This window comes from Megachile rotundata, chromosome 12 (genome assembly GCF_050947335.1).
Source record: "Megachile rotundata isolate GNS110a chromosome 12, iyMegRotu1, whole genome shotgun sequence".
Lineage (NCBI taxonomy): Eukaryota > Metazoa > Arthropoda > Insecta > Hymenoptera > Megachilidae > Megachile > Megachile rotundata.
This window is the reverse complement of record NC_134994.1, coordinates 12,211,569-12,225,801: the sequence shown is the minus strand read 5'-3', so window position 1 is coordinate 12,225,801 and position 14,233 is coordinate 12,211,569. Positions and strand designations below refer to the sequence as shown.

Here is a 14,233-nt window from a genome sequence, read left to right as displayed (position 1 = left end):
ATTTTTGTCTTCCTATGGAAACCCACGTAATAAGGCACAATTTTCTGCCTGGAAAGGCACTAAAATACCATGTTCTACGCTTATAGATCGTATTTTATACACCATGAACCACGCAAAAAGGAGAGAGATCAATTCGAAACAAGTTACGACTAAACGAAGATTATTGTGCACCAAGATTTTGTACAAATTCTCATCTATCTCGTTCGACGCATTCCATCTTATTCCTCGAAATTCTATGCCTCTTTCGATCCAAAACTCCATGAAACACATGATATGTTGCCGCGCGAACGCGTCAAAAATAAATGTTTATAAACTTCTAAAAGAGAGAGAAAAAAAACAAACGGAGTGTTTGGATCATATAAAAATCTTAGTTTAAACGGAAAAGAAAAAAAGAACTAAAACACGCTAGAATAAAAATATCCTCTTTACAAGTAACAACGCACTGTTGGTTTGTTTTTTTTTTGGAATAAAAATTTGGAATAAATGAAGGAGCGTAGGGGATGGGGAGAAAAAACGCATACAACTGTACAAACAATAATCGCCGTTCTAAATCAGACACGTATAATAAAATATATGTATATATATAAAGAGACTTCACCAGGAGATATTCGCGACGATCGGTGTTTGACCAGTGATTGGACCGGTGTTTGGGCAGTAAACGTGCCCGACGAAGAGCTCACGGGGCAACGACGTGCACGGGGCGTGCAGCGATGACGTGTAGGCTAGACGAATACCGAGAATCCTTCTTCCCAGTCCTGAGATTTTAAAGTCAGAAATTTGGTCAATTGAAAATTTGGAAATTTTTGAGAAGTTTATTTGGAAATTTGGAATTTTTTTTTTTTTTTGGAAATTTGGAAATTGGGGGTGATTAAGGAGGGGGGTCTCTATTTGGGAATTTAGTTAGATTAGAAACATAGAAATTCCAAATTTTCAAATTTTTGAGGGTGGAAATTTCAAATTTTTGAGGGTGGAAATTTCAAATTTTTAGAGGTGGAAATTTCAAATTTTTAGAGGTGGAAATTTCAAGCTTTCAAGTATAGAATTTTCAAGTTTTTAAGTATGGAATTTTCAAGTACAGAATTTTCAATTTTTCAAGTACAGAAAATTCCAATTTTCGAATACAGAATTTTCAAGTTTTCAAGTATAAAATTTTCAAATTTTCCAGTGCAGAATTTTCAAGTTTTTAAGTATGAAATTTTCAAGTACAAAATTTTCAATTTTTTAAGTACAGAAATTTCAAATTTTCAAGTACAGAATTTTCAAGTTTTCAAGTATAGAAATTTCAAATTTTCCAGTACAGAATTTTCAAGTTTTCAAGTATGGAATTTTCAAGTACAAAATTTTCAATTTTTCAAGTACAGAAATTTCAAATTTTCAAGTTTTCAAGTATAGAATTTTCAAATTTTCAAATATAAAATTTTCAAGTACAAAATTTTCACATATTCAAGTACAGAAATTTCAAGTTTTCAAATACAAAATTTTCAAGTACTGAAATTAGTAATTTTCAAGTAGAGAAATTTAAAGTTTAAAAATTGAACACCTTCAAATTTGGTAATTTGGAAATTTGGAAATACACAGAAATATATAAATGTAAAAAGGTAGAAAGATAGAAAATATAGGAATAAAATGTAAAAATTTGGAAACTGAAGGCAGATAGAAATACAAGAATTTCAAATTTATAAATTTTCAAAATTAAAAACTTTTAAGCTTGCAAAGTTGCAAGTACATGTATTTAGAAATGTGGTCCTTTGGAAATCATTAGGAAATTTTAGAAATATAGTAATTTGAACATTTGAAAATTTAGAAATATAAAAATCTTGTAATTTACAAATATGGAAATCTTGTAATTTACAAATATTGAAATCTTGTAATTTAGAAATAGAGAAATTTGGTAATTTGGAAACCTCTTATATGGAAATTTATTAATACAGAAATTTGGAAATTTGAAAATTTAGAAATTTAGTAATTTACAAATTTAGAAATACAGAAATTTTAAACTCCTGAAATCCAATAATTTCAAAATTCAGAAATTTACTAGCTAAATAATTTAGAAATCCAAAAATGTAGAAATCCACTTATAACTTTACTAACTTTAATAATTTTAAGATATACAAATGTAAAAATCTGCAAATTTTCAAGCACCCAAATTAAAAAATTCATGACTAACAATTTACAAGCTTAAAATTTCAAAAATTCAAAAACCAGTAAACCCAGAGATCAAATGAAGTAAATTCACAAAGTAAAATTACCAAAATTCACAAACCTCATAAATTCATTTAGTAAAACTTAAATTCTCAAAGCATGGAAATTTACAAATTGAAAGGAATCGTACCAGAAGTCGTAAAATCAAAAAAATATACAGAAATTGAGAGCCCTAAAAATCCAATAAACTAAAAATTTCAAATTTCCAAATGTTCGAAGTGAAAAATAGGCTACCGATCACTGTCCACGACTGCAGCCCACACGCACGTCGCTGCACCGCGCTCTCCAAACAGAGTCCATCATCACCGTATCAGACTGTGCCGCTATCCAAATTGCCGCTTCTACTTCCGGCCGGCGAGTTAATCGAGTCTACGTCCATATCCGAATACTGGTGCACTTCCGGCGTGGCCGAGGCTTCTTCGTCCTCTCGTGATCGTCCAATAATACGCGAAGGATTCGAGGTGTTCGCGTCAGTTTCGCTACAGAAGGCCATGCTGGACGCTTCGAATCGACACCGGTCTTCGTCGATCGTTTCTCTTCTCTCGAGAATCATCGTTGAGCGTGCAGATTTCAACTGCGGTTGGGACAATCCGACATTAACATCGTTACTTAAACGCCGTTTATAACGTAGGCTTGTTAGTGTCTTCAACACTGTCGTCGAAGCCTGTCCCGGCTGCTCCGCCCTACGAGGGAAACGTTTAGGGATGGTGATGACAGAACAATGACAAGGAAGATGGACCTAGTACCCATTTTCCAAATTCTTTTTTTTTTTTTTCTTTTTTCTCTTAGTTCGCTTTCTTTTCTCTTCGACGGAAATCAAACGTATAGAGAGAGGTAATCGACAACGGAAAAAGAAAAAGAGATATCGATGATCGAAGGGTGTCATCGCCTGCACCGTGGCTTTCAGCATCTGTTTCTTTTCTCATCGTCGAGAATTGCGATCGTGAAAAATAGTTTCGTGAAAGCAACAAAAGAGTCGTTACTCTACAGCGGAAATGAATTTTCGTAACGTGCGAGAATAATAATTGCTAAATGATCACAGGGTGTTGACGGTATCGTTGAAGTTATTCGTTAAAATTAGGGTTGACACCTTCGCTGCCGTAGGCTCTGACAATTTTAATTGCGAACATTTTTAGCGACAGTGTAAAAGAATTCTGAGTGGCGGTAAAATTAGGATGGTATTTTAACTTTCATACAATTATTATTTTCTTAGTTTCTAGCTTGTAGGGTAATTACAATTTGAGAATTAATTTTACAGCGCGTGTAAATACCATTGTTAGTAATTGCATGCATTATTGATGATTTACTGGAAACATTTAACCCTTTGTTGCATGTCTTCAATTTTACAAGAGATTTTCTAATATGTATTTAAAAGGTCTGGTTTTAAAATTTATTCACACAAGTGGAAATACAAATAGGTGTCATTTAATATTTTTTCAAAAAGTGATTTTTTCAATGTAATCATTTTTAATCAGTTTCACATAATAATGTTGATATAATAGCACTACACATAAACATCTTCATTTCATTTTACATACAAAAATGTTATTTAACATACAAAATTTCATATCGTTCATTTGCAACAAGGGTTAAACATTATTTTATCTACTGTCTTTATAAATTTTATTTGGCATTTAGATTTTATTAAGTAAATTTTGAAATAATTATATCAACAACGTTTTAAAAAATTTTCAGAGCAACCCCATAATCCAGAAAAGGTGCAGAAGCTTATAATTTTTGTCGTTAACAACACAAATTTTTATTTAAAAATATCATCCATAGAGCTTGAGTTACTACGTACAATCCTTATAATCTTAAGTTAACTAAATTTCAGTTTCAACCCTTAAAAGTCTATAATCGCCACGGAGACTATAATTAAACGTTGATATCATGCATGAAAATTCACCCCGGTCTTGTTTCTGTTTTAAAAGTGAACGATAACGGTAAAAGCCTATTAACCGCCATGCTATTAATTTGATATTAAATAATAGTACACATGGTTTGATATTAAACAATGGATAACATAATTTAGATATTCCATTAATTACAAACTTTCACGCAACGCCAGAAAAATAAACGTGATTGCAAATAACTGTTCTGCATAATCGTTGGGGTGAAATTTTACTCATGATTTCAAGGGTTAAACCTGTTTCTTAATCCTAAGCTAAATTTTAATTCAAACTAAAAGAATATACGACAGAGAAGGTGTCTTTTTACATCCCCTAAAATGTTGACGTACTCGAACACCCTGCTCACCCCGCGAATTATTCTCGCAGCGTGTACGAACAACAAAGCTCGCTAAAACACAACGTAACACGAGTTGCAACAACCGTAAGAGATACAAATCGTCGGTAAACGAAATCAACAACTTTCCTTCGTGTTCGTGCAACGTTAACCTCTATGCACGGTCTGTCTGACCGTGTACGCAAACATATCGGTTAGAAAGGAAGAGAAAACCCGAAACGAGGAGGGTACAACCAACTAAAAAATAATAAACAAAAAAAAAGAGCAATCGCGTGGTCAATCACGAGACATGAACGATTGTTCACGACCATTGATCGATTTTAGACAAACTGACCCCATAGGGAACAAAAAGAAAAGAAAAAATCCTCTCTCGATCGGTAAAAACAACGCGACGTTGTTGCGTCTCCCTTTTAAAAGAGAACTCCAAAAGCGATTATGTTACTTTTTTTTCTCTCATCGACTTTTACTGTACTTTTCTTTTTCTCTAACGCTTCCTTCTTGTTTCGTTTACCTGCCGGATAATAATTTAACAACAATCTGGTCGCAGTTCAAACGTGTTCCCTAGGAAACGAAGTGACGAGTGTGCCATGTTGGCTAAACCGACAGTGATGTCTGTCTGGTGGTTCGAATGTAAGCATCTATTTGGTAGGACGAGCGATCGGAGTGTTTACAGGGAATCGAGATTAAGGATATGGGTACGGATGGTAAAATATTTGGTTACAACTCCATGTCCTGTGCTTCGTCCTCGCTGAAATCGCTCATCGAAGACTCGCTGTCGGACGACACACCGTTTTCGGTACCGCCGTTCTCCTGGTCCCTTAGCGCCTCCTCCGTCGCGTATTTCCTCACGTAATCTGTCCAACAGATCAACAAGGATATTGCAGCTAAACTAATACCAGGATATTCTAAGTGGAAATAGCCTAGATCGAACATATGGCAATTTACACTTCGTCGCCGACTTATTAATCCTTTTGCGGTACGTGAACGCTCGGGAATGTAGGCTTTCTTTGGGGAAATGGTTCGAGGATTTCAACATATGCTGATTTTTATGTCTGCTGACTTTCGAAATTACACATAACTTGTATAGTTGCAAAGCCAATTTGGATATTTTAACGTTGGGTTATGGATTTACAAGTTTGGATAATTGGGAATTAGGGGACTTAGCAATTTGGGATTAGTAATATATGGAATTACGTAGACCGCAAAGGATTAATAAAGAAATGAAAAGAGGACGGGACTAACGTTTAGTTGGATCGTATACTCACCTGCTACCTTCTTCTTGTACTCCTCAGGTTTGTGTAGATACATGGCCGCGGCGTCGCCATTTAAAGGGTCAATTGGATTAGGATATGTTAACAATTGGGGTAGGAAAGACTCGAAAATATTCGATAAATCTGAAACATCCCATAAAAAGGAATACCATTATTATAACAGCAATAGTTAATTATATTAGTAATATTTCATATGAAAAAAAATTGTCTTTTTCGTAAAACTAAGAGAAAAAATATGATTGACATATAAAAGAAGCAAAACGCGTCTGAATTTTTCATAAAATTAACAAAGAACAAAATAAGTCTTTAACAAAACTGAAGGCAAGCAAATTGAATCAAATTTTCTATGAAACTGAAGAGAAACTCTTTTCCATGAAACTAGAGGGAAACGGAAGTCTGTTTTTGAAACAAAATCCATCAAATTTAGTATGAAACTCGAGAGAAATAAAACAGTGTGGATCGATCGTTTTGACGCAGGTTTACGAAATTTTATGGAGAAAAACTTAAATACGTACCGTAAAGGGCAGTCCAGGCCTGGTTTATTACGTCTAGACACACCGTGCCAGAGACTTCGTCAATGTTAGGGTGGTACACCTTGTTCATAAAACCGATCGAAGGAGATTTGAAGGGGTAGTGCTCGGGCAAGTGAACCCTCACCTTCCATATTCCACCCTCGTAAGGTGCTGTAATATAGCACAAATACAAGGTGCTTAGTATCTCCATCTACACTCGTCAACAACTTATCACCGTAAATTGCGTAACCGTTTTAAATCACAATCTAGTTGCATTACTCAACGGTAAATAATTTAGAAAGTCGAGTATTACTGCGATCTGAAATTATATTACATCAAATTAAATTTTATTGTCAAATTTGATTTTAGGTCTGAACGTCAAGGTTCAACTCAAGATTCAAGGTTCAACTTCTGGCAAGATTAGAAATTCTAGTCAAATGTTTATGTATTTTTATTGAATCTTAAGCTTCAAGTTGGTGTGCCATAAATGCTATTTTATACTTTTCTGTCATCAAATTATATACAGATTTTGTATAGTTTCAAATTTGAAAACATTTCATATGCAATAGTCTAGGACGCCATTTGTTATAATTCATAAGCAGCCATTTTGTGTTCAACTTATCGATGAAATTTTTATACAGTTATTTTAAATGAACTTCAAGGTTCAAATTAGTGTATCATAACTGCCATTTTGTGATACTTTTATGTCATCAAATCATATACAGATTTTTACTAGTCTAAAATTTGAAAACATTTCATATGCAATAGTCTAGGGCGCCATTTGTTATAATTCATAAGCAGCCATTTTGTGTTCAACTTATCGATGAAATTTTTATACAGTTATTTTAATTGAACTTCAAGGTTTAAATTGATGTATCATAACTGCCATTTTGTGATACTTTTCTGTCATCAATTTCTGTTAGGCTGACATGTTTACTTAAAAAGTGAACATTTAGTGTATTTGACAAACAGCCATTTCATACTAAAAATTTTAATAAAGTACCTACATAATCTCTCTAAGTAAAAAAAAAACTTGAAATTGATATATATGCTACTTTATGAAATTCTGTTAGATAAGATTTTTCAATTTGATCGATTTCGATAAAGCTAAGAAACAAGAGTCCCAGGTAATTCAAACGAGAAGTGAACGAAAGCTTTTCCGGAATTTGCATCGTTGTTTGATATACTGGAAGCTTTCTCCGTGAAAGGAGAGCGCTTTAAGTAAGCTTCTTCGATCTAAAAACACCTCGTGGCCCCGAAGTTTGATGGATTCCCCTTTTTCATGGATAATAGCAAGCAACCTTCCTTCCTTCCCTCTTTCTCTATTTCCCGTTCATTTTTCCAGCGAGAAAGAGTAACACGTTCACGAGTTTTACCGTTGAACGTTCCAGTTTCCTTCATCTATTGCCGGTTATGATTCCAGCTGCTGGAATATCATCGATAACTGTGCGCTCAGTCTCCATAATCGACCGTGGAGCAATATTCCGTTTGGCTATCAATTTTAACTATCCTACCGATGTTTCGGTAATTTATTGTTTGATTTCATTTTCCCCAATTTACCAATTCAAAAATTTCTGAAGTCCCAAAATCTTAAGATTCCAAGCTTTAAAAGTTCCAAAATCCCAAGATTCCAAGCTTCAAAAGTTCAAAAATTCCAAGATTCCAAGCTTCCAAATTTCAGAAATCTCAAAAGCCAAAATTGCCCAATTCCCTATTCCCCAATTCCCTGCTCCCCAATTCCTTGCTTCCCAATTCCCTGCTCCCCAATTCTCTGCTCTCCAATTCCCTGCTCTCCAATTCCCTGCTCTCCAATTCCCTATTCCCCAATTCCCTATTCCCCAATTCCCTATTCCCCAATTCCCTATTCCCCAATTCCCTGCTCCCCAATTCCCTGCTCCCCAATTCCTTGCTTCCCAATTCCCCGCTCCCCAACTCTCTGCTCTCCAATTCCCTGCTCTCCAATTCCCTGCTCCCCAATTCCCTATTCCCCAATTCCCTATTCCCCAATTCCCTATTCCCCAATTCCCTGCTCCCCAATTCCCTATTCCCCAATTCCTTGCTTCCCAATTCCCTGCTCTCCAATTCCCTGCTCCCCAATTCCCTATTCCCCAATTCCTTATTCCCCAATTCCCTGCTCCCCAATTCCCTGCTCCCCAATTCCTTGCTTCCCAATTCCCGGCTCCCCAATTCCGTGCTTCCCAATACCCTGCTCCCCAATATCCCACTCTCCAATTCCCAAGCTTGCAAATGAACATGAAGGAAGCAATATTCCCTTTGCTTTGATCATCAATTTTACTATTCATGTTTCAATCATTACTCGACAATTTAATTTTTATCCCTCACATCTTTTGTATACATTTGAACATTCTAAAATCTGAGTCTCAAGGTTTCCAAGTTTCATCCAAGTTTCCCAAACTTCCACGTATCAAAGAAGTTCGAAAATTCCTAACATCGTAAATTCATCGATAAAACTTGTATGAAAATCGATAACCCACCGATCTCAGTTAGACTCGAACTTAGTTACAGTCCGTGCGCTGGCATGATTAATTACGATCCTTTGTTCATCGACAAAGTGTTATTCGACAAGTAAGTCCAAAGTTCTCAGTTTACAATGTCCCTGTTCGGTATGAAGTCTGAACAGGATGAGTCGAGGTTCGGTGAACTGACTGCACACCGGACAGGAATTAACTCTGCTGGTTGTGCATTCCCGCAGCTCCGATTCCGTGTGGATATCGATACTTTCACCGTGAATCCGCTCGTTTGTGTTCCACGTGCGTGTACGCACAGGTGGGTCACGTTTCTCGCCTACACGTTCATGCGAGCGCATAATGCGCTCTTGTACCGTCACGTGTGTACCACATGTGTGTATCTACATGGTATGTGTAAAGGAACGCGTGTGTCTGTGTGTGTAAAGGAACAAATGTGTCTGTATGTGTGTGAAGAGGTACACGTGCGTGTCTGTGGATAATGTACATGTACGTATGTGTGTGTAGATGTACATATGTGTGTATGGATGAACATATGTGTGCGATGTACTCGTGAGCGGAGATCGTGTGTGTAGATGTACAGGTGTGCGCACGTTCGCGAAGGCAAAAGTCGGTGCACCGTGACGACCGGAAAAAACAAGAAAGAGAGAGAGAGAAAGAGAGAGTAGTTTGTGTAATAGATGGTGCGAGGGATGGTCAGATTCGAATCGTTTCGAGATTATCTCTCATGGTTGACTATGGTAGAATCTTTCATACGCTTAATTCTGTTGAATGAGCTTCGATTTTTTGCAAGTTAATTATACATTTATGACTCTGGTTATTGGTTGTTTAGCTTGAATGAAATTTCTAATGCCCCAAAATTCTCGAATTCTAAAATCCAAAATCTCAAAATTGCAAAACTTTCGCCTTCAACTTAGATAAAATTTATAAATCCCCTAAGCCTTATAAAATTTATAAATTCCCTAAAATAAAGAATCTACAGAAACATCCAAACAAAATCGCCTAACCATGTAAACTTTTCATTAATCAAATTTACGAAAAAAAAGTTTATTTAATAGCAATTAAATTTACAAATGAAAAGTCTGCACAATTGCAATCAAAATCAACGACGCGATTGTAAACAAATAAGCAAGATTGCGCAATATAACTTGAAATAAATTGAATAAACGATTTCGAGAGAGATACATCGAAGTATCGCAATGCAGTAGCGATACCGTTGCAAAGCGCTGCAAGCAAGGGTTGCAAATAATGATCGCGAATCGAACACCGTAACTGAAACCGACCACTTCCTGTTTCTATTCGATTGAATCGTAATGGACCGTAGGATAATCTTCTATTTGTGCGATAATCGACATCTCCATTTCCTGTTCATCTAGGAGTAACAAAATCATAGTTTTCTGTCAATCATGTGGCTGTACTTTGCTCATTTATTAGTGCAATTAATGTGAATTTCAGGTGGGGACTTGGAATTTTCGAAATACAGAAATTTCAATTTTTCAGTTTTTCAATTCCTTAATTCTCAATAACACAGTTTTTCAATTCTTCTATTCCCCAATTTACCAATTTCAAAATTTCTGAAGTCCTAAAATCTTAAGATTCCAAGCTTCAAAAGTTCTAAAATCCCAAGATTCCAAGCTTCAAAACTTCCAAAATCCCAAGATTCCAAGCTTCCAAATTTCAGAAATCTGAAAAGCCAAAATTGCCCAATTCCCTATTCCCCAATCCCCTGCTCCCCAATTCCCTGCTCTCCAATTCCCTGCTCTCCAATTCCTTGCTCCCCAATTCCCTGCTCTCCAATTCCCTACTTCCCAATTCCCTACTCCCCAATTCCCTATTCCCCAATTCCCTACTCCCCAATTCCCTACTCCCCAATTCCCTACTCCCCAATTCCCTACTCCCCAATTCCCTGCTTCCCAATTCCCTGCTTCCCAATTCCCTGCTCCCCAATTTCCCACTCCCCAATTCCCAAGTTTGCAAATTCCCATATCCCCAATTCCTACGCTTCCAAATTCCCAAATCTCCAATTCCCAAGCTTGTAAATTCCCATATCCCCAATTCCTACGCTTCCAAATTTCCAAATCCCCAATTCCCAAGCTTCCAAATTCCCAAATCCTCAATTTCCAAGCTTCCAAATTCCCAAACCCCAATTCCCAAGCTTGCAAATTCCCAAATCCCCAATTCCCACGCTACCAAATTCCTACATCCCCAATTCCCAAGCTTGCAAATTCCCAAATCCCCAATTCCCTATTCCCCAATTCCCTACTCCCCAATTCCCTATTCCCCAATTCCCTACTCCCCAATTCCCTACTCCCCAATTCCCTACTCCCCAATTCCCTACTCCCCAATTCCCTATTTTCCAAGTCCCTATTTCCCAATTCCTTACACCTCAATTCCCTATTCCCCAATGAAATGAACCTCACGTGTGTTTCATGCCACATCTCGAACATCTAACATGGGAGAACATCTGACATAATTTAGTGACATAAAAGTAACTTAAAATGTCGTTTGTACATATTGAGTCAATCTGATGCTTAACCTTTATTGCGTCACTCCTTTAGTCTTGTAAAAATGTACTTACAATCATAAACGAATGTTTGAGAAGTTTATTTACATTTATGATTGTTAATAATTGTAAAGAAATATTTTTGCGTTTATTGAGTTCGTTAATAAATTTTATCATATTTATTGTATTCGTTAATGATAATAAACATGTGTTTATCATATTTAATCGTTAATAAGAATAAACATGTGTTTATTATATTTCTTATATAACTTAATAAAAATAAAGAAATGTTAATAATAATAAGTGTTACTAATAAACAAGTTTTTATTAAACTTGTATTTATTAATAGCAACATATAAATGTAAATTTGCACAGAAAATAAATTTGCTTTGTTTCTTGACAACAATTTCTAGTACAATTTAATAATAATAAGCAAGTTAAACTTATAATTATTATGCAAGTCTAATATTATTATAAGAGTATAAATTGTACCAAACACAAATTGTATCACGTTGAAAATTCACACCATCTGAACGCGTTATAACGATGCCAGTACGCGGATTATAAACATAATGAAAATGCCTTAGCGAGATATTAAATTTCTCAACAGCATAAATTATCGCAATTCATCGCACGTGATTAAATATCGCCTCATTTAATCTTTAACCTCCAAATACGAAGACGAATGAAAATACGATGATACGAGAAGAAAATGATTCGGGAATTGTTCGGTACAGATATTGTCTCGCATAATAAAGTTAATGGAAATACCTAGTTTCTCGTGTATTTCATAATTTCCAATTTCAATTTCAGAACGAGATAATTTAAACAGCAAACGATGCACGTGCGGCTGAATAAAGGAATATCCATGCAAATGTTCCAAACGACCCACTGATAAACACAGCAAATTATTCAGTCATATTCGAACCGCGGCGATATAATCGACAAATATAACACATTTAAATTGTGCGTTCGCTTCGTATTATTATGTCATTTAACGTGCGGATAATTTGATTAAACGCACCTCAAAATAAATTCCGATAAAAGAAAGGCGATTTGGCGTGCTTTTATTGGATTTATAAAATTCAGGAATTGGTTGAAGCTTATCTTGTTTATTGTCCATAAATTTTATTTTTATATTGATAGGTTTGGTTAGGTTCAATATTCTATTTTTATTTTTTATTAACAATAAATTTTACTTTCATTTTGTTATTTATTATCAATGATAAATTTTATAGATACTTCAGTATTTATTATCAGTAATAATTTCTATTTTTATACTGTTAGGCTAGGTTAGGTTCAATGTTCTATTTTTATTTTTTATTGACAATAAATTTTACTTTCATTTTGTTACTTATTATCAATGATAAATTTGATAGATACTTTAGTATTTATTATTAGTAATAATTTTTATTTTTATACTGTTAGGCTAGGTTAAATTCAATATTTTATTTTTATCTTTTATCGACAGTAATAAATTTTACTTTCATTTTGTTATTTATTATCAATGATAAATTTATAGTTATTTTAGTATTTATTGTCAGTAATAAATTTGTTTTTATATGGTTAGGTTAGGTTCGATATTTTATTTTTATTTTTTATTGCCAACAATAAATATTTTGTTATTTATTGTCAATGATAAATTTTATTATTTATTGTCAATAATAAATTTTACTTTTATATTTTTATTTATTACCAACAATAAATTTTATTTTCATTTTGTGATTCATACTCAAAACTAATTTTTTTATTCAATTAATTAATGCTTTATTTTTGTTCAACTATTCGCTTCTTCTTATATTTGTCTTCTTCGTATTTACTATAATTTTATCTTTATCTTGTAACTATCTCCCTGTTCAATTTTACCCCCATAAATATAGTGCATACATACTGCACGTACGATATTAAAATACAAAATGACATAAATTTACATAATGAAATTGAACAGAGTACAAGCCACAAATTAAACAACATACGAGTTCAAGTAAACATATTGCAGGAAGTATAATAACCGATAGAACAGAGGTTGGAAATCTCAAAGCGATTAAGGGTGAACACAATTTACCGTTCAAATCCTCCCCCGCATTGTTTTCTAATCCCCAAATGGGACGGGACTTCGATGGAATTTCATCGGTTCTAGTACTTCTCCAACAGTCTGTGGATTCTACCTTCGATCCGCTATAATCACTATTAATTCATCAACAACCCTTTCAATCATTTGCAGCCGGTTAATTGATCAGACTAATATGAGTATAATTATAATCATACGTTCCGGGAAACGATGTACGTAATGATCATTACATGTTGTTACTCTGGCGAAAGCCAATCCCTGTTATTTAGTTTAATAAACAGACTAATTAATCATGGAGATGATAAGTATTATACTGTTTTTGTAAATAACGTCAGGGACATTATAATAAACAGGGACAGTATAATGATAAATTAAGTGATAGATGTTATATTATGATGATAAATGAAATGATAGATGTTATACCAATTTACTAATTCTAAAATTCTAATCTTTCAAATTTCTGAAGTTCCAAGCTTCAAAAGTTTTAAAATCTGAAGATTCCAAGCTTCTAAATTCCAGAAATCTCAAAATTCAAAATTTTCCAATTCTCTGCCCTTCAATTCCCTGCTCTCCAATTCCATGCTCCCCAATTTCCCACTCTTCAATTCCCAAGCTTGCAAGTTCCTATATCCTCAATTCCTACGCTTCCAAATTCCCAAATCCCCAATTCCCAAGCTTCCAAATTCCCAAATCCTCAATTTCCAAGCTTCCAAATTCCCAAACCCCAATTCCCAAGCTTGCAAATTCCCACATCCCCAATTCCCAAGCTTGCAAATTCCCATATCCCCAATTTCCAAGCTTCCAAATTCCCAAACCCCAATTCCCAAGCTTGCAAATTCCCACATCTCCAATTCCCAAGCTTGCAAATTCCCAAATCCCCAATTCCCAAGCTTCCAAATTCCCATATCCCCAATTCCTACGCTTCCAAATTCCCACATCCCCAA

General features: G+C 34.8%; 1 protein-coding gene across 4 annotated transcripts in view; it reads right to left on the bottom strand.

Annotated features, from left to right (window-relative positions):
* The window catches only part of UbcE2H (ubiquitin conjugating enzyme E2H), a 54,853-nt gene that overhangs the window by 7,260 nt on the left and 33,360 nt on the right, over positions 1–14,233 (bottom strand). Inside the window, exons 3-7 of one of the 4 annotated variants that reach the window (XR_013040083.1) lie at positions 6,233–6,400; positions 5,712–5,840; positions 4,958–5,300; positions 2,437–2,885; positions 525–755 (exon numbers count right to left, since the gene is read on the bottom strand). Coding sequence is in view for 1 of the 4 variants with exons in the window: in XM_076537914.1 (XP_076394029.1) it covers positions 5,164–5,300; positions 5,712–5,840; positions 6,233–6,400 (434 nt within the window). In the remaining 3 variants the exon portion in view is untranslated. Of the gene's footprint in view, positions 1–524; positions 5,301–5,711; positions 5,841–6,232; positions 6,401–14,233 lie in introns of those variants that run through there. The other 3 variants (XR_013040082.1, XR_013040081.1, XM_076537914.1) reach the window with 3 other exon arrangements.